General features: G+C 38.6%; 6 protein-coding genes and 2 pseudogenes across 6 annotated transcripts; 2 read left to right on the plus strand and 6 right to left on the minus strand.

Annotated features, from left to right (window-relative positions):
* Positions 1-1,612: 1,612 nt before the first annotated feature.
* LOC136035940 (histone H4-like) lies at positions 1,613-2,113 on the minus strand. The gene is given in 2 exon segments (XM_065717844.1): positions 1,613-1,884; positions 1,886-2,113. Coding segments are annotated over 2 exon segments (312 nt in total). The 5' UTR covers positions 1,970-2,113; the 3' UTR covers positions 1,613-1,656.
* Positions 2,114-2,115: 2 nt separating this feature from the next.
* Positions 2,116-2,592, plus strand: LOC136035892 (histone H3-like; annotated as a pseudogene).
* Positions 2,593-6,472: 3,880 nt separating this feature from the next.
* LOC136035924 (histone H2B-like) lies at positions 6,473-6,858 on the minus strand. Its single transcript, XM_065717843.1, has one exon. It carries the CDS (start codon positions 6,848-6,850, stop codon positions 6,479-6,481), a length of 372 nt encoding a protein of 123 aa, XP_065573915.1. The 5' UTR covers positions 6,851-6,858; the 3' UTR covers positions 6,473-6,478.
* A 1,263-nt stretch (positions 6,859-8,121) lies between these two features.
* Positions 8,122-8,239, plus strand: LOC136024588 (5S ribosomal RNA; annotated as a pseudogene).
* Positions 8,240-9,346: 1,107 nt separating this feature from the next.
* Positions 9,347-10,110, minus strand: LOC136035880 (histone H1-delta-like). The gene has a single exon (XM_065717840.1). The coding sequence runs from the start codon at positions 10,076-10,078 to the stop codon at positions 9,485-9,487; it is 594 nt and encodes a 197-aa protein (XP_065573912.1). The 5' UTR covers positions 10,079-10,110; the 3' UTR covers positions 9,347-9,484.
* A 3,984-nt stretch (positions 10,111-14,094) lies between these two features.
* LOC136035864 (histone H1-delta-like) lies at positions 14,095-14,825 on the minus strand. The gene has a single exon (XM_065717825.1). The coding sequence runs from the start codon at positions 14,791-14,793 to the stop codon at positions 14,119-14,121; it is 675 nt and encodes a 224-aa protein (XP_065573897.1). The 5' UTR covers positions 14,794-14,825; the 3' UTR covers positions 14,095-14,118.
* A 3,984-nt stretch (positions 14,826-18,809) lies between these two features.
* LOC136035857 (histone H1-delta-like) lies at positions 18,810-19,540 on the minus strand. The gene has a single exon (XM_065717819.1). It carries the CDS (start codon positions 19,506-19,508, stop codon positions 18,834-18,836), a length of 675 nt encoding a protein of 224 aa, XP_065573891.1. The 5' UTR covers positions 19,509-19,540; the 3' UTR covers positions 18,810-18,833.
* Positions 19,541-23,524: 3,984 nt separating this feature from the next.
* On the minus strand, positions 23,525-24,255 carry LOC136035848 (histone H1-delta-like). Its single transcript, XM_065717811.1, has one exon. It carries the CDS (start codon positions 24,221-24,223, stop codon positions 23,549-23,551), a length of 675 nt encoding a protein of 224 aa, XP_065573883.1. The 5' UTR covers positions 24,224-24,255; the 3' UTR covers positions 23,525-23,548.
* Positions 24,256-26,464: the final 2,209 nt, after the last annotated feature.

The following is a 26,464-nucleotide window of genomic DNA, read 5'->3' on the forward strand; positions in this document are numbered from 1 at the left end:
CCTTACTTTCAGTTGAAAAAACTTGTTTTTTTTTAATTAATTATTTCAAAAGACCAAAAGCAGTGTTGGAACAAACTAATATGTTCAATGCTTAGCATTGAAATGCAATATATTTCAACGGTGAATACCAGCTAAAAGTCCGTTTGCTGTTGTTTTTCGACCTCTAAATTAAAGAGCAGGGTTGTGTTCTATCCCCCTTTATATGTATCATTTGATGGACTTCGTCTTAAGGAGCACAGGAAAGGCAATTGGAGACCATGGAATCAAATGGGGAGGAAGAACGCTCCTGGACTTAGATTATGCTGATGATTTAAGTATATTAGATGAAAGTGTGAGCAAAATGAATGAATTTTTAGAGGTTTTACGAGTTCAGGGTGCTAAAATAGGCTTGAAAATTAATGTTAAGAAGACTAAATCACTAAGGCTATAGGAATAAGTGAAGATGAACAGTTGACATTAGGTAACGAAAAGGTTGGGAGCTTCAGTTACCTAGGTAGTATTATTAGTAAAGATGGTGGGAGCAGTGAAGATGTTAAAAGTAGAATAGCTAGGGCCCAGGGTGTTTTTTCACAGTTAAAAAAAAGTTTGGAAGAATAGAAAGATAAGTCTACAAACCAAGATTAGAATATTGAAAGCTACAGTGATGACAGTGGTCAAATATGGCTCTGAAGCATGGGCACTCCGAAAAGCAGATGAAAAATTTACTAGATGTTTTCCAGAGAAATTGCCTACGGATTGTTCTGGGTACCCGGCTGACTGACCGTATTTCAAACAGTAGGTTGTACGAAAAGTGTGGTTCAATCCCGCTTTCTGCGGCTATAATGAAAGAAAGGTTGAGATGGCTAGGCCCCGTTCTACGGATGAAGGATGACAGATTACCGAAGATTGTCCTTTTTGGCCAACCTCTCTGGGGCTACACGGAAAGCAGGTCGTCCTTGTCTGGGTTGGGAGTGATTTCATAAATAAAGATTTAAAGGAAATGGGAATTTCCTGGGAGGGTATAAAGAGGGAGGCTTTAAATAGATTAGGTTGGAGAAGGAGCGTGCGTAGCTGTGTTGGCCTCAGGCGGCTTGGTGCTGCAGTGAGTTATTAGTAGTAGTAGTAAATTAAAGTCCATCGGATGCCTTTTGTTATGGTTTGAAACTCATGATTTTGGGCTTCATTCTCAGAGTCAGTTTACAAGGAAATTCATTTGCTATCTAAACTGTTGCCAGCTTTTCATACTTGTTTATTAACTGCAAATAACTAATGCAATAATATACTTGTGTCCAAACTATAAGGTCCAGCGGCAATTTAGTAAGAGTAGGAACACATTTTCCTCCGTTCCTACTATCTTCATTCAACATGATAGAATAGGCTTGTGCAGTTGAATAGCAACAACTATTTCCTTGAATAATCCCATGATGAGAATAAACAACTTTATTCAAATATGCAAGGAAAAGCTAAATACAATAAAATAGCAATGGTAATTTGTTTGCAGAATACGAATCAGATATTGCACCTGAGACGAAAAGAAAAAAAAAAGTATTTACCGACATTTTAAATGTACAATATAAAAAAGGCTCATAGAACCTGGGCTAGAAAGTGTTTAAAGATTTGTTGGCCTTTAAAAAGGCCGTTGGGTAGGGGAACAGTTCAAGAGGCATTTGGAAATCATTAACCACCAAAGCCATACAATGTACGACCTTGACGCTTCAGAGCGTAGACTACATCCATAGCAGTTACAGTCTTTCTCTTGGCATGTTCTGTGTAGGTGACAGCATCGCGAATAACATTTTCTAGAAAAACTTTAAGAACACCTCTGGTTTCCTCGTAAATTAGGCCAGATATACGTTTTACACCACCACGGCGGGCCAGTCTTCTAATTGCTGGCTTTGTGATACCCCTGGATATTGTCACGAAGAACTTTGCGATGACGTTTTGCGCCTCCTTTTCCAAGCCCCTTTCCTCCTTTTCCTCTTCCTGTCATATTTAATACGATACCGTAGCAATCAGCTGTAAAGTTTTTGACAAACTAACAAGTTTTCTTGAAAGCCCGTTTAATTTATATTACCAAAGGCTTTCCCCACAAATTGTTACTCTATCGCGCGGCTGGCGCTCCATATAAATATAGACACTAGATATCTGTTCCTTTGTTCATTCTTTTCAAGAGAGGCAATCTATCAACATGGCTAGGACAAAACAAACTGCGAGAAAATCAACTGGTGGAAAGGCACCTAGGAAGCAGCTTGCGACCAAGGCTGCACGTAAGTCGGCTCCTGCTACTGGTGGGGTAAAAAAACCACACAGATACAGGCCCGGAACCGTAGCCCTGAGAGAGATTCGTCGTTATCAAAAGAGTACCGAACTCTTAATAAGGAAATTGCCCTTCCAGAGACTTGTGCGAGAGATTGCCCAGGATTTCAAAACTGACTTGAGGTTCCAGAGTTCGGCTGTGATGCCCTACAAGAAGCCAGCGAGGCGTATCTAGTTGGACTTTTTGAGGATACCAACTTGTGTGCCATTCACGCCAAGAGGGTGACCATCATGCCAAAAGATATTCAACTTGCCCGTCGTATCCGTGGCGAGAGAGCTTAAGTACCCTAATTTCTATGCAATTGATCTTAACCAACGGCCCTTTTAAGGGCCACTAGATGGTTTAAACAAACACGCAAAATAGCGTTAAACAGCCTAGTGTTCCGTGACAAAAAAGGTATGAGTCAAGGGCCTGTTGATCCGAAACATCTAATGAAAAGGAAACACGTCAAAATGCAATTTAGGCCAGCCTAATAAATCCAAAAATACCCAAAAAATGAATAGCTCCCAATGGGACCCAACAAGCCTATGAAAATGCTTTTGATGGAATGTCATGAAAAAGACGGATGACAGCCGAGGCCCTCTCTTAGCACGGCTATGGTGCGGTTTGGGTCGCCGAAGCTGTATCTCCGTCTCTAGTGTATCCTTGGGAAGTCGACCACACTACCTCAAAGTGGTGAAGCGGTGGCAACATTCCGTAGCTACATGCCTAGCGAAAGAATGGCTAAAGTGTGGAGGCACCGACGGACTGGGGACCTGTCGGTCAATAATATTCCCACGAAACGTTATGAAAAAAGCAGATCAAAGAGTGTTAAAACAAGCTACGGCATTCCCGACAAGCGATGCGTTGGATGATTTACCGGCGTCTCCTTCGAAAAATTGGCGAGCTGGACACCTGTTGAAACGAAGACAATCCCTTGCAATAGGGTGCTGGAACGTCTGTTCGATGAAATGTTTGACGACCCAGACTTTCATGGCTGGTGAAATACATCGCCTAGGCCTCGACATCCTCTGTGTATCAGAGACAAGAATAAATGACACACTAGAAAACCATGAGATAGCAACACCAGATTCAGAGAACTCTTTCTTCTTTTATAACTCAGGACCCAAAGATGGTAGTGGCAGTGCAGGGGTTGGATTTCTCCTTAACATCCAAGCACAAAAAGCTCTAATAGAATGGGAGCCCGTATCATCTCGCCTTGCAAAAGCTAGATTCCGAAGCAAACTGTTTAATGTTACAGTGTTTGCGGTCTACGCACCCACAAGGGTCAGCTCTGAACAAGCAATAGATACGTTTTACGCCGAACTCAACGAAGCTGTAAAAAAGACCCCCAAACGTGACCTCCTCATTATCGGTGGCGACCTCAACGCACACGTCGGCAGCAGACAGGCAAACGGCGACAGGAGCCTTGGAATTCACGGGTACGGCGAAAGATGCGAACGAGGAACCAGATTGGTCCAATTCGCCCAAGCGAACAACCTCGTAATAGCAAACACCCTTTTCAGACACAAGCCCTCACACGTCATAACCTGGAGATCCAGAGATGGAAGGACATCTTCCCAGCTGGACTACCTACTCGTGTCGTCACGTTGGAGAAGCTCGATCCAGAACTGCAGAGCCTACAGAGGACCTGACACAGGTTCCAAGGGCGGGTCGGATCATACCTTGGTCAAAATGTCTGTGAAGATCAGGCTAGTGGCTCGTAAACGGAAGGAACCCCCAAAAAGATTTGACGTTGCCCGTCTTAAGGACCCGTCAGTAGTAGAACAATTCCGTGTTCAACTTTCAAATCGTTTCACCGCCCTCGAGCATGAACACTCAAATGAGTCTCCTGAGGACGGGAACTCGAGCGGGTCGTCGGTTAACGAAGATTGGCAGAAGTTCCGAAATACACTACAGGAGGTAGCTCTCGAAACTCTTGGAAGAGTGAAGCGAAAGCGAAGACGGTGGATGTCCGAAGAGACCATCCGACTTGCAACGAAGAAAAGTCTGTTACCATCACGCCACTCAGCTGAATTCAAACAGCTACGCAAGCTATGTCACCAGTCGGGCAGAAAAGACAGAAGGAAGTACTGGAGAATATGGCGGTGGAGATGCAAAAAGCAGCTAGCCTGTCTGATACTAGGAAACTGTATCAGCTGCTTAAAGAGTCCACTGGGAAGAGGTCGAAGAACTCGGCCTCTGTAAGAGACGAACACGGTAACATCCTAACGAGTCGTGACGAAGTCGTTGACCGTTGGAAGCGCCATTTCCAGAAACTCCTAAATCCCCAAGTCGACCCTTCATCACCTGCTCCAAATCTTCAAGTGACCCAACCTCCCCCACCTCCTTCATCAACGCTCATTAACCAATACGCAGGAGTCAAAATAGAGCCCCCTGACGAAGAGGAAATCCTGGCAGCAATAAAGAAGCTGAAGAATCATAAAGCGCCGGGAATTGACGCCATACCAGCAGAAATCTACAAGGCAAGCCCCAGGCTTCTTGCACAGAACCTAGAAAAACTGCTCAAGAAAATTTGGGTACAGGAGGTTCTCCCAGACGATTGGAAAGTTTCAATTATCATCCCCCTGTATAAAAAAGGGGATAAAGCTGAATGCAAGAATTACCGGGGGATATCGCTCATAAGCATCGCTGCCAAAATATTTGCCATGATTTTACTCAACCGCTTCAGCTCAATCAGAAACACGACCACACGCCCAAACCAGGCGGGCTTTCGGCCAGGAATGGGCTGCATTGATCAGCTCTTTACACTCCGGCAAATTCTCGAACACCGCATGAAACACAATCAGATTACTATAGCCGTCTTCATAGATTTTATAACGGCCTTTGACTCGATCGTTAGAGATGGCATATGGGCTGCGATGCAAGAGGACGGCGTCCCTGATAAGCTGATACGCCTTATTCAGGCATACTACCAACACGTTCGTGCCTGTATACAAGCTGATGGAGAGCTGTCCTCCCTCTTCGACATCGATTTCGGGGTGAGACAGGGCTGCATCCTGTCCCCCATCCTCTTCAACTTTGTTATCGATTGGATCATGAAGCGCGTCATGCAATCTGCCAGAGGCGTTGAAGTAAGCCCTGACTTCTCCATCAAAGACCTTGACTACGCGGATGACATTGCCTTGCTAGAAAACGATATAGATCATGCGCAAGCCATGCTGTGTAATGTTGCTGCTACTGCAGATTTGGTTGGGCTGAAGATCAGTAAGGATAAAACCAAAATTCTGACAAATTCTGAGGATGTACTCATAAGGGGCATCTCTATCGACAACTCCGTTTAGAGGTCGTTGACCAGCTCAAGTACCTGGGATCCCTCATTGACATTTCCGGCGGCTGCAGTACGGAAGTCCAGAGCAGAATATCATCAGCATCGATTGTCTTTGCTCAACTTAGGAAGAACCTGTGGAGACAAAGAGACGTCCTACTAAAAACAAAAATCCAGATCTTTGAAGCAACCGTCCGCTCCGTACTCCTTTACGGATGCGAGACATGGCCCCTGAAAGCAGCGGATGTTCATGCTCTCAAAGTATTCGACCACTCCTGCCTGAGACAAATCCTCGGTGTCTCCCTCCGAGACAGAATTAGCAACGTCGAAATTCGTAGACGATGCCACCAGAAGCATGACATTGAAGCCCTAATAAAAAAACGCCGCCTAACTTGGTTTGGCCATGTTTGTCGGAGGTCAGATGACACCCTCACTAAAAAGGCGCTATACTGCAAACCCCTCGCACACTGGAAGAAGAAGCGAGGTGGACAAGTCAAGACCTGGCTTAACACACTCAAGGCGGACCTAGAGCCGATTGGTGGTTTCCGACGACACGGCCGAAGATGGGACAAGCAGTGGCTTGAAATATGTGCACCACACACACACGACCGAGCGGCTTGGCACTCAACCGTCTGCCAGATCATAGCGCCAGGGAGAGCTGAAGAGCTTGTGTCCTGAAACAAGTACAAGTAAGTACAAGTTGTATACAACAAGCAAATTGAGCGTTGCCTTTGAAACAGGGGACTTTCGTTTGTTTTTTTTTTTCGTATTAGGGTTTAGTATGGGTTCTTGTTTACCTGAAATTTCGCAAATCAAAGCCAGGAACAGTAAAGCAATTTGAGAGCAGAGCATTTAGAATAAGGTGGTAGCCCTTAAAAGGGCTGTTTGGGCGCTAATAGACAGGAAAACCCCTCTTATTTGGAGCTTGTGTATTTTGTTACAGCTTTAGTGCCTTCACTAACAGCATGCTTGGCAAGTTCTCCGGGTAGGAGCAGCCTCACAGCAGTTTGAACCTCTCTGCTAGTGATGGTGGACCTCTTGTTGTAGTGAGCTAGACGAGAGGCTTCCGCAGCAATCCTTTCAAAGATATCGTTGACAAAGCTATCCATGATGCTCATTGCCTTGCTAGAAACACCAGTGTCGGGATGCACTTGCTTGAGAACTTTGTAAATGTAAATGGCGTAGCTTTCCTTCCTCTTTCGTTTCCTTTTCTTATCAGTTTTACTAATGTTTTTCTGCGCCTTACCAGCTTTCTTTGCTGCTTTTCCTGAAGTTTTTGGAGCCATCGTTAATAGATTCCTTAACAGAATCCAATAATCAAATGAATAGCGTTTCCAAAACTCGACCCGTTTATATACCAACTACAGTTCGCGCGCAATTCTTTTCTCAGAGGAACTCAGTTCGCTGGCTGGAGTATAAATTGTTTGCGCATTCAAAAACAGACATCATTTCCAATTTGTTCGTGATTAAAGAATCTAAAAGAATTTCGTAACCTAGAAACCATGTCAGGAAGAGGAAAGGGTGGAAAAGTGAAGGGAAAGGCAAAGTCCCCGTTCAAACAGGGCAGGTCTCCAATTCCCAGTGGGAAGGATCCACCGTCTTCTGAGAAAGGGCAACTATGCGGAGCGAGTTGGTGCAGGCGCACCCGTTTACCTTGCAGCGGTGATGGAGTATTTGGCTGCCGAGGTCCTTGAGCTTGCTGGTAATGCTGCACGAGATAACAAAAAAACTCGTATCATTCCTCGTCACCTTCAGCTTGCCATTAGAAACGATGAAGAACTCAACAAGCTTCTGTCGGGGGTCACCATTGCCCAAGGAGGCGTTTTGCCCAATATTCAAGCAGTCCTTCTACCAAAGAAGACTGAAAAACCGGCAAAGGCTTAAATGAATCTAATTTTTAGCTCCAGGCCCAACCCCCAAATTAACCAACAGCCCTTTTAAGGGCTACAAATTAATTGAATTGCTCTATAGCATGTGACCATCTGGAAAGGACAAAGCTATGAAATTTAGGATACTGAATGTGAAAAGGAAAACTTTCACATTTGCCTACCTAGTAACAACGCGTAAGAATTGACTGGAGGCGGGGGAAACATTTTCCTTGAAAATCGTTAAATTATACCCCAACAAAACAGGAATAAATATTTCAAGCTTGCCCTTTTGTTACAAGCAATAAAGTCTGCTTTTACATTGATCTCGTTACAAAGCATAGGACTTGAGAGGAAGCTCATTTTCAGCTAAGAAACCAATAGATTATACGCAAAAATTGAGGAACTGTTTTTAAAAATAAACCAAGAGCCTCTAATTCAACTAATCTAAACTAGCCTAGGAAGCCATAGGGTAGTCATCAAAGGTAGAAACATTTGTGGGTGACTTGTCGTTTTTGTTTCAGAAGGAAAAAAGTTTAAAAAAAAAAAACAAACAAAAAACAATGGATAAACATATTTTGATTCTTTCTAAATATTTGTCTACTAAAAACCTTGCTTTATGACTCTAAAATTAGGCATTTTGTTTCTTTTCAGTTTGTGGATCAACATTCATTTTGTTACAAAATCTTCCAGCCAACGGCCATACCACGTTGAAAGTACCCAGTCTCGTCAGATCCTGGAAGTCACACAACGTCGGCCCGGTCAGTACTTGGATGGGTGACCGCCTGGGAACACCGGGTGCTGTTGGCATCTTTTTTTTCTTTTTGTGTTTTTATTATGATTTCTTTTTATTCAAAGTAAAATGATATTCTTTAACAAACTCGTTTCCTTATTCTAACAACACCAAGGTGATTATATTTTATATAAGAGAAAAAAGAGAGACTAAATTGGACATTTCCCTGATTCCATCTATCGGTAATAAATAAATGCGAGTCAACTGTTTTGGCTTGGATGATAAGCAAATAAATGAAGGCGAAAATTGAACAGCCACAACAGTTGACTCACCTTTATTTAAGCCAATAAATAAAGTCAAAAATTGTAACCAAAGTGACATTATAAGCCCCCAAGATATTTTAGTTGACCATTCCAGCAACTAAATCAAGTTGAAAGCCACCAAGAAACAGACAGTTTTAAATGGTTAATTCTCCTCTGCCGGAATGGGTTCCAAACCGTCTTCATATATTTTTGGGCTCAACTCCATTGTACAGTTCAACTACTTTTGTCTTTCAGTAGCATCTAGACCAAAAATTTGCTCGTTCCTTCAATAGCGCCGCGTAAACAGCTGACTTAAATCAAAGACTTTACTTTAAAGTTAGTCTTTGATTTGTCCATGTCCAAATCCTCTTCATATGTTTTCGGGCCCAACTCCTTTCTACAGTTCAAGTTGCCTTGGTCTTTCAATAGCAAAAGTCTACTTGCTCCTTCAAGAGCGCCGCACAAACGACTGACTTTAATCAAAGACTTCAGCCGTTAAAATCTTCAGCAACTGTCTTAAAGACTAACTTTAAAGTTAGTCTTTGATTGGTCTATGTCCAAAGTCCCTTCAAATGTTTTCGGCCTCAGCTCCATTGTACAGTTCAACTGTCTTTCTCTTTCAGTAGCATCAATGACACCAATGTACTTGCTCCTTCAAGAGCGCCGCACAAACGACTGACTTTAATCAAAGACTTCAGCCGTAAAATCTGGTCTAAGATGGTGTTTTTTAGACAGCAATAGCACTAGAATGCAAAAGTAACTATTATACAACGTGTTTTGGGCTCAAACAACAGCTAAATTATACTTGAAAGGGAAAAGTAGACAAGTCAAAATGTCAAATTAATAGCATTATAACTTTCTGAACAGAGTTTCGAGCATTTGCTTTGATAGCCCTGAAAAGGGCTGTTTGATACTGTAGGATAGACCTATTGCACACATTACTTTTTAGCTGGTTTCTTAGCCACTGACTTTTTAGATGCCACTTTCTTGGCGGGAGCTTTCTTGACTGATGGCCCCTTCTTAGGTGTCGACTTCTTTGCTGCTACTGCTTTTTTTGGCAACAGTGGGTTTCTTGAAAGTCTTTACAGGTTTCTTGCTACCAGCCATTGGCTTGATAGCCTTTTTGGATGAAGTTGACTTTTTAATTGCAGTAGGTTTGGCTGTTTTCTTGACTGAGGTCTTCTTAGCTGTGGGCTTGGTAGGCTTTCCAGCCTTGGGGTTTTCGGCCTTGATAGGCTTTGCAAGCTTGAAAGAACCAGTTACGCCAGTACCTTTGGGATTTATAACAATTCCATTTGCAAGGCAGCGCTTCAAAGCTTGCTTAAGATGCATATTCACAACTTTGGCATCATTGCCAACCTGAAAATTGGCCATTATGTATTTGAGAATGGCCTGACGGCTAGATCCCCCGCGTTCTTTCAGGTCAGCAATGGATTTGGTGATCATTTCGGTGTATTTTGGGTGGTTTGCTGGTGCCTTGGCTTTTTTATCCCCTTTAGGTTTTGCAACCTTAGCTGGTTTTGGAGCCTTTGCTTTCTTTTCCTTCTTGGCTGGTGAAGCCATGCTCTGGGATTCTACAGATGTTGGTGCCACTTGAGCTTCAACTTCAGACATTTCCAATTCTTTTCTAACTTCTCTGTATCACTAGTGCGACTAAATATCCAATACATGTTTATTTTCAAAGTTTTACAATTGTACTTTGGAAACCGCCGTACCCGGGTTAACATTATTCTTTGTGCGCGAGCTAAGGAATTTCGGCCGTGCTTGTGTTTGTTTGGAATGGCTTTATTCAAATTTTCGACTAGGAGGTAAGCTTTTGGGGTATGAAACCTATACTAAAGGATAGACAGGTCATTTTTCTACAAGTAGACATTTTTTTTAGCGCTTCATTTGTGCTAATTTGCCAGCAAATGGGCAGAGAACAGTGGAAATCCGTCAAAACTAGTGTTCAATCTCAATAAACACCTTTTTGCTAGGAATTTATATCCTCGATGTCCACTTTTTACTTTTTATTAGTGAAATCCAGTACAAGAGCTTTCAGATAATGTAACATAGATGCATGTGTGTTTGCAAAATCGTATTCAAATTAATTCCGAAACTCCAGCTAAAAACACAGAAGATAAAGCAATAAGAAACGACACCTAAATTTGAGGCTTAAAGTGTCAAACTCGTATTTTAATGAAAATAAATTTCATTTTATTCTAAATTTATATTTAAAAAGACAAGAATAACATTGAAAGGTTTCCGAGATGCGGAGGGTTGGGAGCGAAAGTGACCCGTTTTTATTTGTTTTAATCACAGCCTATAGAAAAGTTCAATATACATAACACTTAAAACAAAATTATTTGCAACCTGAGAAATGTCCCTTTCTACAGTATATTTTCAATTTTGCTTAATATCCAACAATAGAAAGCACAAATTAGCCTAATTGTGAAAAAAATTGACACAATTACAATCATTAGATTTATATGAATAAGTAAGGAAAGAATGTATGCCTTTTAGATTTTGATATCTAAATCTCTAGTGATGTTTGACACATTTACAATCATTAGATTTATATGAATAAGTAAGTAAAGAATTTCTGCCTTGTAGATTTTGATATCTAAATCTCCTTTGATAGTAGTACAGGGAGGATATGAGGTGGACAAGGAGGCTTCAAAAAACAAGCATCTCAGAATTTCTTTTTTTTTATGCTTTTTAAACAGAATCCCTTTAGAACAACAGTTTTCAACAAAAGAAGAGTCAAAGGAACTTGGATGCATTTTTTTTATCTCTTTTTTCGAAACAAAGGCTTTTATTACTTATAGTCATGTATTTCAAAAAGCCAAAGGTACTGAAATTTTGAGGCTTTTGTGTCAAATTTGTATCCTAATAAAAACAAATTTTACTTTATTTTAGCATTATGTTTAAAAAAAAATGAAAATGGCATTGTAATTTTTTTGAGATGTGGGGGGGGGGAGGCAAAGTTGAAACAAACCGCTTTTATTTATTTCGATCCTAGGCTATCTGAAAGTTTATTATACGTTCCAGTCAAAAAGGAATTATTTTAAACCGGAGAAATGTCCCCCTTTCTGCAGTATGTTTTCGAGTTTTGCTTAAAAACAAACATAAAAATCATAAATTAAATTAAAAAACAAAAACCAAAAAAAACTCAAAAGTTAACTGACAAATGGCAAAAATTTTTTGCAAAAGTTAAAAACGCAAAACAAACTGTTGTTATATGATCACAAATAAAATATTATCACAAATAACTGCTATGTAATCCACAAATAAAATCATTTTTATAGGCTTATGGCGTCTTTTATTTCAAAAGACCAAAAGCAGTGTTGGAACAAACTAATATGTTCAATGCTTAGCATTGAAATGCAATATATTTCAACGGTGACTACCAGCTAAAAGTCCGTTTGCTGTTGTTTTTCGACCTCTAAATTAAAGAGCAGGGTTGTGTTCTATCCCCCTTTATATGTATCATTTTGATGGACTTCGTCTTAAGGAGCACAGGAAAGGCAATTGGAGACCATGGAATCAAATGGGGAGGAAGAACGCTCCTGGACTTAGATTATGCTGATGATTTAAGCATATTAGATGAAAGTGTGAGCAAAATGAATGAATTTTTAGAGGTTTTACGAGTTCAGGGTGCTAAAATAGGCTTGAAAATTAATGTTAAGAAGACTAAATCACTAAGGCTATAGGAATAAGTGAAGATGAACAGTTGACATTAGGTAACGAAAAGGTTGGGAGCTTCAGTTACCTAGGTAGTATTATTAGTAAAGATGGTGGGAGCAGTGAAGATGTTAAAAGTAGAATAGTTAGGGCCCAGGGTGTTTTTTCACAGTTAAAAAAAGTTTGAAAGAATAGAAAGATAAGTCTACAAACCAAGATTAGAATATTGAAAGCTACAGTGATGACAGTGGTCAAGTATGGCTCTGAAGCATGGGCACTCCGAAAAGCAGATGAAAATTTACTAGATGTTTTCCAGAGAAATTGCCTACGGATTGTTCTGGGTACCCGGCTGACTGACCGTATTTCAAACAGTAGGTTGTACGAAAAGTGTGGTTCAATCCCGCTTTCTGGGGCTATAATGAAAGAAAGGTTGAGATGGCTAGGCCCCGTTCTACGGATGAAGGATGACAGATTACCGAAGATTGTCCTTTTTGGCCAACCTCTCTGGGGCTACACGGAAAGCAGGTCGTCCTTGTCTGGGTTGGGAGTGATTTCATAAATAAAGATTTAAAGGAAATGGGAATTTCCTGGGAGGGTATAAAGAGGGAGGCTTTAAATAGATTAGGTTGGAGAAGGAGCGTGCGTAGCTGTGTTGGCCTCAGGCGGCTTGGTGCTGCAGTGAGTTATTAGTAGTAGTAGTAAATTAAAGTCCATCGGATGCCTTTTGTTATGGTTTGAAACTCATGATTTTGGGCTTCATTCTCAGAGTCAGTTTACAAGGAAATTCATTTGCTATCTAAACTGTTGCCAGCTTTTCATACTTGTTTATTAACTGCAAATAACTAATGCAATAATATACTTGTGTCCAAACTATAAGGTCCAGCGGCAATTTAGTAAGAGTAGGAACACATTTTCCTCCGTTCCTACTATCTTCATTCCAACATGATAGAATAGGCTTGTGCAGTTGAATAGCAACAACTATTTCCTTGAATAATCCCATGATGAGAATAAACAACTTTATTCAAATATGCAAGGAAAAGCTAAATACAATAAAATAGCAATGGTAATTTGTTTGCAGAATACGAATCAGATATTGCACCTGAGACGAAAAGAAAAAAAAAAGTATTTACCGACATTTTAAATGTACAATATAAAAAAGGCTCATAGAACCTGGGCTAGAAAGTGTTTAAAGATTTGTTGGCCTTTCCAGCAACTAAATCAAGTTGAAAGCCACCAAGAAACAGACAGTTTTAAATGGTTAATTCTCCTCTGCCGGAATGGGTTCCAAACCGTCTTCATATATTTTTGGGCTCAACTCCATTGTACAGTTCAACTACTTTTGTCTTTCAGTAGCATCTAGACCAAAAATTTGCTCGTTCCTTCAATAGCGCCGCGTAAACAGCTGACTTAAATCAAAGACTTTACTTTAAAGTTAGTCTTTGATTTGTCCATGTCCAAATCCTCTTCATATGTTTTCGGGCCCAACTCCTTTCTACAGTTCAAGTTGCCTTGGTCTTTCAATAGCAAAAGTCTACTTGTTCCTTCAATAGCGCCGCCTAAGCAACTGTCTTAAAGACTAACTTTAAAGTTAGTCTTTGATTGGTCTATGTCCAAAGTCCCTTCAAATGTTTTCGGCCTCAGCTCCATTGTACAGTTCAACTGTCTTTCTCTTTCAGTAGCATCAATGACACCAATGTACTTGCTCCTTCAAGAGCGCCGCACAAACGACTGACTTTAATCAAAGACTTCAGCCGTAAAATCTGGTCTAAGATGGTGTTTTTTAGACAGCAATAGCACTAGAATGCAAAAGTAACTATTATACAACGTGTTTTGGGCTCAAACAACAGCTAAATTATACTTGAAAGGGAAAAGTAGACAAGTCAAAATGTCAAATTAATAGCATTATAACTTTCTGAACAGAGTTTCGAGCATTTGCTTTGATAGCCCTGAAAAGGGCTGTTTGATACTGTAGGATAGACCTATTGCACACATTACTTTTTAGCTGGTTTCTTAGCCACTGACTTTTTAGATGCCACTTTCTTGGCGGGAGCTTTCTTGACTGATGGCCCCTTCTTAGGTGTCGACTTCTTTGCTGCTACTGCTTTTTTGGCAACAGTGGGTTTCTTGAAAGTCTTTACAGGTTTCTTGCTACCAGCCATTGGCTTGATAGCCTTTTTGGATGAAGTTGACTTTTTAATTGCAGTAGGTTTGGCTGTTTTCTTGACTGAGGTCTTCTTAGCTGTGGGCTTGGTAGGCTTTCCAGCCTTGGGGTTTTCGGCCTTGATAGGCTTTGCAAGCTTGAAAGAACCAGTTACGCCAGTACCTTTGGGATTTATAACAATTCCATTTGCAAGGCAGCGCTTCAAAGCTTGCTTAAGATGCATATTCACAACTTTGGCATCATTGCCAACCTGAAAATTGGCCATTATGTATTTGAGAATGGCCTGACGGCTAGATCCCCCGCGTTCTTTCAGGTCAGCAATGGATTTGGTGATCATTTCGGTGTATTTTGGGTGGTTTGCTGGTGCCTTGGCTTTTTTATCCCCTTTAGGTTTTGCAACCTTAGCTGGTTTTGGAGCCTTTGCTTTCTTTTCCTTCTTGGCTGGTGAAGCCATGCTCTGGGATTCTACAGATGTTGGTGCCACTTGAGCTTCAACTTCAGACATTTCCAATTCTTTTCTAACTTCTCTGTATCACTAGTGCGACTAAATATCCAATACATGTTTATTTTCAAAGTTTTACAATTGTACTTTGGAAACCGCCGTACCCGGGTTAACATTATTCTTTGTGCGCGAGCTAAGGAATTTCGGCCGTGCTTGTGTTTGTTTGTAATGGCTTTATTCAAATTTTCGACTAGGAGGTAAGCTTTTGGGGTATGAAACCTATACTAAAGGATAGACAGGTCATTTTTCTACAAGTAGACATTTTTTTTAGCGCTTCATTTGTGCTAATTTGCCAGCAAATGGGCAGAGAACAGTGGAAATCCGTCAAAACTAGTGTTCAATCTCAATAAACACCTTTTTGCTAGGAATTTATATCCTCGATGTCCACTTTTTACTTTTTATTAGTGAAATCCAGTACAAGAGCTTTCAGATAATGTAACATAGATGCATGTGTGTTTGCAAAATCGTATTCAAATTAATTCCGAAACTCCAGCTAAAAACACAGAAGATAAAGCAATAAGAAACGACACCTAAATTTGAGGCTTAAAGTGTCAAACTCGTATTTTAATGAAAATAAATTTCATTTTATTCTAAATTTATATTTAAAAAGACAAGAATAACATTGAAAGGTTTCCGAGATGCGGAGGGTTGGGAGCGAAAGTGACCCGTTTTTATTTGTTTTAATCACAGCCTATAGAAAAGTTCAATATACATAACACTTAAAACAAAATTATTTGCAACCTGAGAAATGTCCCTTTCTACAGTATATTTTCAATTTTGCTTAATATCCAACAATAGAAAGCACAAATTAGCCTAATTGTGAAAAAAATTGACACAATTACAATCATTAGATTTATATGAATAAGTAAGGAAAGAATGTATGCCTTTTAGATTTTGATATCTAAATCTCTAGTGATGTTTGACACATTTACAATCATTAGATTTATATGAATAAGTAAGTAAAGAATTTCTGCCTTGTAGATTTTGATATCTAAATCTCCTTTGATAGTAGTACAGGGAGGATATGAGGTGGACAAGGAGGCTTCAAAAAACAAGCATCTCAGAATTTCTTTTTTTTTATGCTTTTTAAACAGAATCCCTTTAGAACAACAGTTTTCAACAAAAGAAGAGTCAAAGGAACTTGGATGCATTTTTTTTATCTCTTTTTTCGAAACAAAGGCTTTTATTACTTATAGTCATGTATTTCAAAAAGCCAAAGGTACTGAAATTTTGAGGCTTTTGTGTCAAATTTGTATCCTAATAAAAACAAATTTTACTTTATTTTAGCATTATGTTTAAAAAAAAATGAAAATGGCATTGTAATTTTTTTGAGATGTGGGGGGGGGGAGGCAAAGTTGAAACAAACCGCTTTTATTTATTTCGATCCTAGGCTATCTGAAAGTTTATTATACGTTCCAGTCAAAAAGGAATTATTTTAAACCGGAGAAATGTCCCCCTTTCTGCAGTATGTTTTCGAGTTTTGCTTAAAAACAAACATAAAAATCATAAATTAAATTAAAAAACAAAAACCAAAAAAAACTCAAAAGTTAACTGACAAATGGCAAAAATTTTTTGCAAAAGTTAAAAACGCAAAACAAACTGTTGTTATATGATCACAAATAAAATATTATCATAAATAACTGCTATGTAATCCACAAATAAAATCATTTTTATAGGCTTATGGCGTCTTTTATTTCAAAAGACCAAAAGCAGTGTTGGAACAAACTAATATGTTCAATGCTTAGCATTGAAATGCAATATATTTCAACGGTGACTACCAGCTAAAAGTCCGTTTGCTGTTGTTTTTCGACCTCTAAATTAAAGAGCAGGGTTGTGTTCTATCCCCCTTTATATGTATCATTTTGATGGACTTCGTCTTAAGGAGCACAGGAAAGGCAATTGGAGACCATGGAATCAAATGGGGAGGAAGAACGCTCCTGGACTTAGATTATGCTGATGATTTAAGTATATTAGATGAAAGTGTGAGCAAAATGAATGAATTTTTAGAGGTTTTACGAGTTCAGGGTGCTAAAATAGGCTTGAAAATTAATGTTAAGAAGACTAAATCACTAAGGCTATAGGAATAAGTGAAGATGAACAGTTGACATTAGGTAACGAAAAGGTTGGGAGCTTCAGTTACCTAGGTAGTATTATTAGTAAAGATGGTGGGAGCAGTGAAGATGTTAAAAGTAGAATAGTTAGGGCCCAGGGTGTTTTTTCACAGTTAAAAAAAGTTTGAAAGAATAGAAAGATAAGTCTACAAACCAAGATTAGAATATTGAAAGCTACAGTGATGACAGAGGTCAAATATGGCTCTGAAGCATGGGCACTCCGAAAAGCAGATGAAAATTTACTAGATGTTTTCCAGAGAAATTGCCTACGGATTGTTCTGGGTACCCGGCTGACTGACCGTATTTCAAACAGTAGGTTGTACGAAAAGTGTGGTTCAATCCCGCTTTCTGGGGCTATAATGAAAGAAAGGTTGAGATGGCTAGGCCCCGTTCTACGGATGAAGGATGACAGATTACCGAAGATTGTCCTTTTTGGCCAACCTCTCTGGGGCTACACGGAAAGCAGGTCGTCCTTGTCTGGGTTGGGAGTGATTTCATAAATAAAGATTTAAAGGAAATGGGAATTTCCTGGGAGGGTATAAAGAGGGAGGCTTTAAATAGATTAGGTTGGAGAAGGAGCGTGCGTAGCTGTGTTGGCCTCAGGCGGCTTGGTGCTGCAGTGAGTTATTAGTAGTAGTAGTAAATTAAAGTCCATCGGATGCCTTTTGTTATGGTTTGAAACTCATGATTTTGGGCTTCATTCTCAGAGTCAGTTTACAAGGAAATTCATTTGCTATCTAAACTGTTGCCAGCTTTTCATACTTGTTTATTAACTGCAAATAACTAATGCAATAATATACTTGTGTCCAAACTATAAGGTCCAGCGGCAATTTAGTAAGAGTAGGAACACATTTTCCTCCGTTCCTACTATCTTCATTCCAACATGATAGAATAGGCTTGTGCAGTTGAATAGCAACAACTATTTCCTTGAATAATCCCATGATGAGAATAAACAACTTTATTCAAATATGCAAGGAAAAGCTAAATACAATAAAATAGCAATGGTAATTTGTTTGCAGAATACGAATCAGATATTGCACCTGAGACGAAAAGAAAAAAAAAAGTATTTACCGACATTTTAAATGCACAATATAAAAAAGGCTCATAGAACCTGGGCTAGAAAGTGTTTAAAGATTTGTTGGCCTTTCCAGCAACTAAATCAAGTTGAAAGCCACCAAGAAACAGACAGTTTTAAATGGTTAATTCTCCTCTGCCGGAATGGGTTCCAAACCGTCTTCATATATTTTTGGGCTCAACTCCATTGTACAGTTCAACTACTTTTGTCTTTCAGTAGCATCTAGACCAAAAATTTGCTCGTTCCTTCAATAGCGCCGCGTAAACAGCTGACTTAAATCAAAGACTTTACTTTAAAGTTAGTCTTTGATTTGTCCATGTCCAAATCCTCTTCATATGTTTTCGGGCCCAACTCCTTTCTACAGTTCAAGTTGCCTTGGTCTTTCAATAGCAAAAGTCTACTTGTTCCTTCAATAGCGCCGCCTAAGCAACTGTCTTAAAGACTAACTTTAAAGTTAGTCTTTGATTGGTCTATGTCCAAAGTCCCTTCAAATGTTTTCGGCCTCAGCTCCATTATACAGTTCAACTGTCTTTCTCTTTCAGTAGCATCAATGACACCAATGTACTTGCTCCTTCAAGAGCGCCGCACAAACGACTGACTTTAATCAAAGACTTCAGCCGTAAAATCTAGTCTAAGATGGTGTTTTTTAGACAGCAATAGCACTAGAATGCAAAAGTAACTATTATACAACGTGTTTTGGGCTCAAACAACAGCTAAATTATACTTGAAAGGGAAAAGTAGACAAGTCAAAATGTCAAATTAATAGCATTATAACTTTCTGAACAGAGTTTCGAGCATTTGCTTTGATAGCCCTGAAAAGGGCTGTTTGATACTGTAGGATAGACCTATTGCACACATTACTTTTTAGCTGGTTTCTTAGCCACTGACTTTTTAGATGCCACTTTCTTGGCGGGAGCTTTCTTGACTGATGGCCCCTTCTTAGGTGTCGACTTCTTTGCTGCTACTGCTTTTTTGGCAACAGTGGGTTTCTTGAAAGTCTTTACAGGTTTCTTGCTACCAGCCATTGGCTTGATAGCCTTTTTGGATGAAGTTGACTTTTTAATTGCAGTAGGTTTGGCTGTTTTCTTGACTGAGGTCTTCTTAGCTGTGGGCTTGGTAGGCTTTCCAGCCTTGGGGTTTTCGGCCTTGATAGGCTTTGCAAGCTTGAAAGAACCAGTTACGCCAGTACCTTTGGGATTTATAACAATTCCATTTGCAAGGCAGCGCTTCAAAGCTTGCTTAAGATGCATATTCACAACTTTGGCATCATTGCCAACCTGAAAATTGGCCATTATGTATTTGAGAATGGCCTGACGGCTAGATCCCCCGCGTTCTTTCAGGTCAGCAATGGATTTGGTGATCATTTCGGTGTATTTTGGGTGGTTTGCTGGTGCCTTGGCTTTTTTATCCCCTTTAGGTTTTGCAACCTTAGCTGGTTTTGGAGCCTTTGCTTTCTTTTCCTTCTTGGCTGGTGAAGCCATGCTCTGGGATTCTACAGATGTTGGTGCCACTTGAGCTTCAACTTCAGACATTTCCAATTCTTTTCTAACTTCTCTGTATCACTAGTGCGACTAAATATCCAATACATGTTTATTTTCAAAGTTTTACAATTGTACTTTGGAAACCGCCGTACCCGGGTTAACATTATTCTTTGTGCGCGAGCTAAGGAATTTCGGCCGTGCTTGTGTTTGTTTGGAATGGCTTTATTCAAATTTTCGACTAGGAGGTAAGCTTTTGGGGTATGAAACCTATACTAAAGGATAGACAGGTCATTTTTCTACAAGTAGACATTTTTTTTAGCGCTTCATTTGTGCTAATTTGCCAGCAAATGGGCAGAGAACAGTGGAAATCCGTCAAAACTAGTGTTCAATCTCAATAAACACCTTTTTGCTAGGAATTTATATCCTCGATGTCCACTTTTTACTTTTTATTAGTGAAATCCAGTACAAGAGCTTTCAGATAATGTAACATAGATGCATGTGTGTTTGCAAAATCGTATTCAAATTAATTCCGAAACTCCAGCTAAAAACACAGAAGATAAAGCAATAAGAAACGACACCTAAATTTGAGGCTTAAAGTGTCAAACTCGTATTTTAATGAAAATAAATTTCATTTTATTCTAAATTTATATTTAAAAAGACAAGAATAACATTGAAAGGTTTCCGAGATGCGGAGGGTTGGGAGCGAAAGTGACCCGTTTTTATTTGTTTTAATCACAGCCTATAGAAAAGTTCAATATACATAACACTTAAAACAAAATTATTTGCAACCTGAGAAATGTCCCTTTCTACAGTATATTTTCAATTTTGCTTAATATCCAACAATAGAAAGCACAAATTAGCCTAATTGTGAAAAAAATTGACACAATTACAATCATTAGATTTATATGAATAAGTAAGGAAAGAATGTATGCCTTTTAGATTTTGATATCTAAATCTCTAGTGATGTTTGACACATTTACAATCATTAGATTTATATGAATAAGTAAGTAAAGAATTTCTGCCTTGTAGATTTTGATATCTAAATCTCCTTTGATAGTAGTACAGGGAGGATATGAGGTGGACAAGGAGGCTTCAAAAAACAAGCATCTCAGAATTTCTTTTTTTTTATGCTTTTTAAACAGAATCCCTTTAGAACAACAGTTTTCAACAAAAGAAGAGTCAAAGGAACTTGGATGCATTTTTTTTATCTCTTTTTTCGAAACAAAGGCTTTTATTACTTATAGTCATGTATTTCAAAAAGCCAAAGGTACTGAAATTTTGAGGCTTTTGTGTCAAATTTGTATCCTAATAAAAACAAATTTTACTTTATTTTAGCATTATGTTTAAAAAAAAATGAAAATGGCATTGTAATTTTTTTGAGATGTGGGGGGGGGGAGGCAAAGTTGAAACAAACCGCTTTTATTTATTTCGATCCTAGGCTATCTGAAAGTTTATTATACGTTCCAGTCAAAAAGGAATTATTTTAAACCGGAGAAATGTCCCCCTTTCTGCAGTATGTTTTCGAGTTTTGCTTAAAAACAAACATAAAAATCATAAATTAAATTAAAAAACAAAAACCAAAAAAAACTCAAAAGTTAACTGACAAATGGCAAAAATTTTTTGCAAAAGTTAAAAACGCAAAACAAACTGTTGTTATATGATCACAAATAAAATATTATCATAAATAACTGCTATGTAATCCACAAATAAAATCATTTTTATAGGCTTATGGCGTCTTTTATTTCAAAAGACCAAAAGCAGTGTTGGAACAAACTAATATGTTCAATGCTTAGCATTGAAATGCAATATATTTCAACGGTGACTACCAGCTAAAAGTCCGTTTGCTGTTGTTTTTCGACCTCTAAATTAAAGAGCAGGGTTGTGTTCTATCCCCCTTTATATGTATCATTTTGATGGACTTCGTCTTAAGGAGCACAGGAAAGGCAATTGGAGACCATGGAATCAAATGGGGAGGAAGAACGCTCCTGGACTTAGATTATGCTGATGATTTAAGTATATTAGATGAAAGTGTGAGCAAAATGAATGAATTTTTAGAGGTTTTACGAGTTCAGGGTGCTAAAATAGGCTTGAAAATTAATGTTAAGAAGACTAAATCACTAAGGCTATAGGAATAAGTGAAGATGAACAGTTGACATTAGGTAACGAAAAGGTTGGGAGCTTCAGTTACCTAGGTAGTATTATTAGTAAAGATGGTGGGAGCAGTGAAGATGTTAAAAGTAGAATAGTTAGGGCCCAGGGTGTTTTTTCACAGTTAAAAAAAGTTTGAAAGAATAGAAAGATAAGTCTACAAACCAAGATTAGAATATTGAAAGCTACAGTGATGACAGTGGTCAAATATGGCTCTGAAGCATGGGCACTCCGAAAAGCAGATGAAAATTTACTAGATGTTTTCCAGAGAAATTGCCTACGGATTGTTCTGGGTACCCGGCTGACTGACCGTATTTCAAACAGTAGGTTGTACGAAAAGTTTGGTTCAATCCCGCTTTCTGGGGCTATAATGAAAGAAAGGTTGAGATGGCTAGGCCCCGTTCTACGGATGAAGGATGACAGATTACCGAAGATTGTCCTTTTTGGCCAACCTCTCTGGGGCTACACGGAAAGCAGGTCGTCCTTGTCTGGGTTGGGAGTGATTTCATAAATAAAGATTTAAAGGAAATGGGAATTTCCTGGGAGGGTATAAAGAGGGAGGCTTTAAATAGATTAGGTTGGAGAAGGAGCGTGCGTAGCTGTGTTGGCCTCAGGCGGCTTGGTGCTGCAGTGAGTTATTAGTAGTAGTAGTAAATTAAAGTCCATCGGATGCCTTTTGTTATGGTTTGAAACTCATGATTTTGGGCTTCATTCTCAGAGTCAGTTTACAAGGAAATTCATTTGCTATCTAAACTGTTGCCAGCTTTTCATACTTGTTTATTAACTGCAAATAACTAATGCAATAATATACTTGTGTCCAAACTATAAGGTCCAGCGGCAATTTAGTAAGAGTAGGAACACATTTTCCTCCGTTCCTACTATCTTCATTCCAACATGATAGAATAGGCTTGTGCAGTTGAATAGCAACAACTATTTCCTTGAATAATCCCATGATGAGAATAAACAACTTTATTCAAATATGCAAGGAAAAGCTAAATACAATAAAATAGCAATGGTAATTTGTTTGCAGAATACGAATCAGATATTGCACCTGAGACGAAAAGAAAAAAAAAAGTATTTACCGACATTTTAAATGTACAATATAAAAAAGGCTCATAGAACCTGGGCTAGAAAGTGTTTAAAGATTTGTTGGCCTTTCCAGCAACTAAATCAAGTTGAAAGCCACCAAGAAACAGACAGTTTTAAATGGTTAATTCTCCTCTGCCGGAATGGGTTCCAAACCGTCTTCATATATTTTTGGGCTCAACTCCATTGTACAGTTCAACTACTTTTGTCTTTCAGTAGCATCTAGACCAAAAATTTGCTCGTTCCTTCAATAGCGCCGCGTAAACAGCTGACTTAAATCAAAGACTTTACTTTAAAGTTAGTCTTTGATTTGTCCATGTCCAAATCCTCTTCATATGTTTTCGGGCCCAACTCCTTTCTACAGTTCAAGTTGCCTTGGTCTTTCAATAGCAAAAGTCTACTTGTTCCTTCAATAGCGCCGCCTAAGCAACTGTCTTAAAGACTAACTTTAAAGTTAGTCTTTGATTGGTCTATGTCCAAAGTCCCTTCAAATGTTTTCGGCCTCAGCTCCATTATACAGTTCAACTGTCTTTCTCTTTCAGTAGCATCAATGACACCAATGTACTTGCTCCTTCAAGAGCGCCGCACAAACGACTGACTTTAATCAAAGACTTCAGCCGTAAAATCTAGTCTAAGATGGTGTTTTTTAGACAGCAATAGCACTAGAATGCAAAAGTAACTATTATACAACGTGTTTTGGGCTCAAACAACAGCTAAATTATACTTGAAAGGGAAAAGTAGACAAGTCAAAATGTCAAATTAATAGCATTATAACTTTCTGAACAGAGTTTCGAGCATTTGCTTTGATAGCCCTGAAAAGGGCTGTTTGATACTGTAGGATAGACCTATTGCACACATTACTTTTTAGCTGGTTTCTTAGCCACTGACTTTTTAGATGCCACTTTCTTGGCGGGAGCTTTCTTGACTGATGGCCCCTTCTTAGGTGTCGACTTCTTTGCTGCTACTGCTTTTTTGGCAACAGTGGGTTTCTTGAAAGTCTTTACAGGTTTCTTGCTACCAGCCATTGGCTTGATAGCCTTTTTGGATGAAGTTGACTTTTTAATTGCAGTAGGTTTGGCTGTTTTCTTGACTGAGGTCTTCTTAGCTGTGGGCTTGGTAGGCTTTCCAGCCTTGGGGTTTTCGGCCTTGATAGGCTTTGCAAGCTTGAAAGAACCAGTTACGCCAGTACCTTTGGGATTTATAACAATTCCATTTGCAAGGCAGCGCTTCAAAGCTTGCTTAAGATGCATATTCACAACTTTGGCATCATTGCCAACCTGAAAATTGGCCATTATGTATTTGAGAATGGCCTGACGGCTAGATCCCCCGCGTTCTTTCAGGTCAGCAATGGATTTGGTGATCATTTCGGTGTATTTTGGGTGGTTTGCTGGTGCCTTGGCTTTTTTATCCCCTTTAGGTTTTGCAACCTTAGCTGGTTTTGGAGCCTTTGCTTTCTTTTCCTTCTTGGCTGGTGAAGCCATGCTCTGGGATTCTACAGATGTTGGTGCCACTTGAGCTTCAACTTCAGACATTTCCAATTCTTTTCTAACTTCTCTGTATCACTAGTGCGACTAAATATCCAATACATGTTTATTTTCAAAGTTTTACAATTGTACTTTGGAAACCGCCGTACCCGGGTTAACATTATTCTTTGTGCGCGAGCTAAGGAATTTCGGCCGTGCTTGTGTTTGTTTGGAATGGCTTTATTCAAATTTTCGACTAGGAGGTAAGCTTTTGGGGTATGAAACCTATACTAAAGGATAGACAGGTCATTTTTCTACAAGTAGACATTTTTTTTAGCGCTTCATTTGTGCTAATTTGCCAGCAAATGGGCAGAGAACAGTGGAAATCCGTCAAAACTAGTGTTCAATCTCAATAAACACCTTTTTGCTAGGAATTTATATCCTCGATGTCCACTTTTTATTTTTATTAGTGAAATCCAGTACAAGAGCTTTCAGATAATGTAACATAGATGCATGTGTGTTTGCAAAATCGTATTCAAATTAATTCCGAAACTCCAGCTAAAAACACAGAAGATAAAGCAATAAGAAACGACACCTAAATTTGAGGCTTAAAGTGTCAAACTCGTATTTTAATGAAAATAAATTTCATTTTATTCTAAATTTATATTTAAAAAGACAAGAATAACATTGAAAGGTTTCCGAGATGCGGAGGGTTGGGAGCGAAAGTGACCCGTTTTTATTTGTTTTAATCACAGCCTATAGAAAAGTTCAATATACATAACACTTAAAACAAAATTATTTGCAACCTGAGAAATGTCCCTTTCTACAGTATATTTTCAATTTTGCTTAATATCCAACAATAGAAAGCACAAATTAGCCTAATTGTGAAAAAAATTGACACAATTACAATCATTAGATTTATATGAATAAGTAAGGAAAGAATGTATGCCTTTTAGATTTTGATATCTAAATCTCTAGTGATGTTTGACACATTTACAATCATTAGATTTATATGAATAAGTAAGTAAAGAATTTCTGCCTTGTAGATTTTGATATCTAAATCTCCTTTGATAGTAGTACAGGGAGGATATGAGGTGGACAAGGAGGCTTCAAAAAACAAGCATCTCAGAATTTCTTTTTTTTTATGCTTTTTAAACAGAATCCCTTTAGAACAACAGTTTTCAACAAAAGAAGAGTCAAAGGAACTTGGATGCATTTTTTTTATCTCTTTTTTCGAAACAAAGGCTTTTATTACTTATAGTCATGTATTTCAAAAAGCCAAAGGTACTGAAATTTTGAGGCTTTTGTGTCAAATTTGTATCCTAATAAAAACAAATTTTACTTTATTTTAGCATTATGTTTAAAAAAAAATGAAAATGGCATTGTAATTTTTTTGAGATGTGGGGGGGGGGAGGCAAAGTTGAAACAAACCGCTTTTATTTATTTCGATCCTAGGCTATCTGAAAGTTTATTATACGTTCCAGTCAAAAAGGAATTATTTTAAACCGGAGAAATGTCCCCCTTTCTGCAGTATGTTTTCGAGTTTTGCTTAAAAACAAACATAAAAATCATAAATTAAATTAAAAAACAAAAACCAAAAAAAACTCAAAAGTTAACTGACAAATGGCAAAAATTTTTTGCAAAAGTTAAAAACGCAAAACAAACTGTTGTTATATGATCACAAATAAAATATTATCACAAATAACTGCTATGTAATCCACAAATAAAATCATTTTTATAGGCTTATGGCGTCTTTTATTTCAAAAGACCAAAAGCAGTGTTGGAACAAACTAATATGTTCAATGCTTAGCATTGAAATGCAATATATTTCAACGGTGACTACCAGCTAAAAGTCCGTTTGCTGTTGTTTTTCGACCTCTAAATTAAAGAGCAGGGTTGTGTTCTATCCCCCTTTATATGTATCATTTTGATGGACTTCGTCTTAAGGAGCACAGGAAAGGCAATTGGAGACCATGGAATCAAATGGGGAGGAAGAACGCTCCTGGACTTAGATTATGCTGATGATTTAAGCATATTAGATGAAAGTGTGAGCAAAATGAATGAATTTTTAGAGGTTTTACGAGTTCAGGGTGCTAAAATAGGCTTGAAAATTAATGTTAAGAAGACTAAATCACTAAGGCTATAGGAATAAGTGAAGATGAACAGTTGACATTAGGTAACGAAAAGGTTGGGAGCTTCAGTTACCTAGGTAGTATTATTAGTAAAGATGGTGGGAGCAGTGAAGATGTTAAAAGTAGAATAGTTAGGGCCCAGGGTGTTTTTTCACAGTTAAAAAAAGTTTGAAAGAAT

This window comes from Artemia franciscana, chromosome 2 (genome assembly GCF_032884065.1).
Source record: "Artemia franciscana chromosome 2, ASM3288406v1, whole genome shotgun sequence".
Lineage (NCBI taxonomy): Eukaryota > Metazoa > Arthropoda > Branchiopoda > Anostraca > Artemiidae > Artemia > Artemia franciscana.

Coding starts and splice junctions, on each gene's coding strand:
- LOC136035924 (XM_065717843.1), bottom strand. CDS start 6,850: ATGGCTCCAAAAACTTCAGGAAAAGCAGCAAAGAAAGCTGGTAAGGCG.
- LOC136035880 (XM_065717840.1), bottom strand. CDS start 10,078: ATGTCTGAAGTTGAAGCTCAAGTGGCACCAACATCTGTAGAATCCCAG.
- LOC136035864 (XM_065717825.1), bottom strand. CDS start 14,793: ATGTCTGAAGTTGAAGCTCAAGTGGCACCAACATCTGTAGAATCCCAG.
- LOC136035857 (XM_065717819.1), bottom strand. CDS start 19,508: ATGTCTGAAGTTGAAGCTCAAGTGGCACCAACATCTGTAGAATCCCAG.
- LOC136035848 (XM_065717811.1), bottom strand. CDS start 24,223: ATGTCTGAAGTTGAAGCTCAAGTGGCACCAACATCTGTAGAATCCCAG.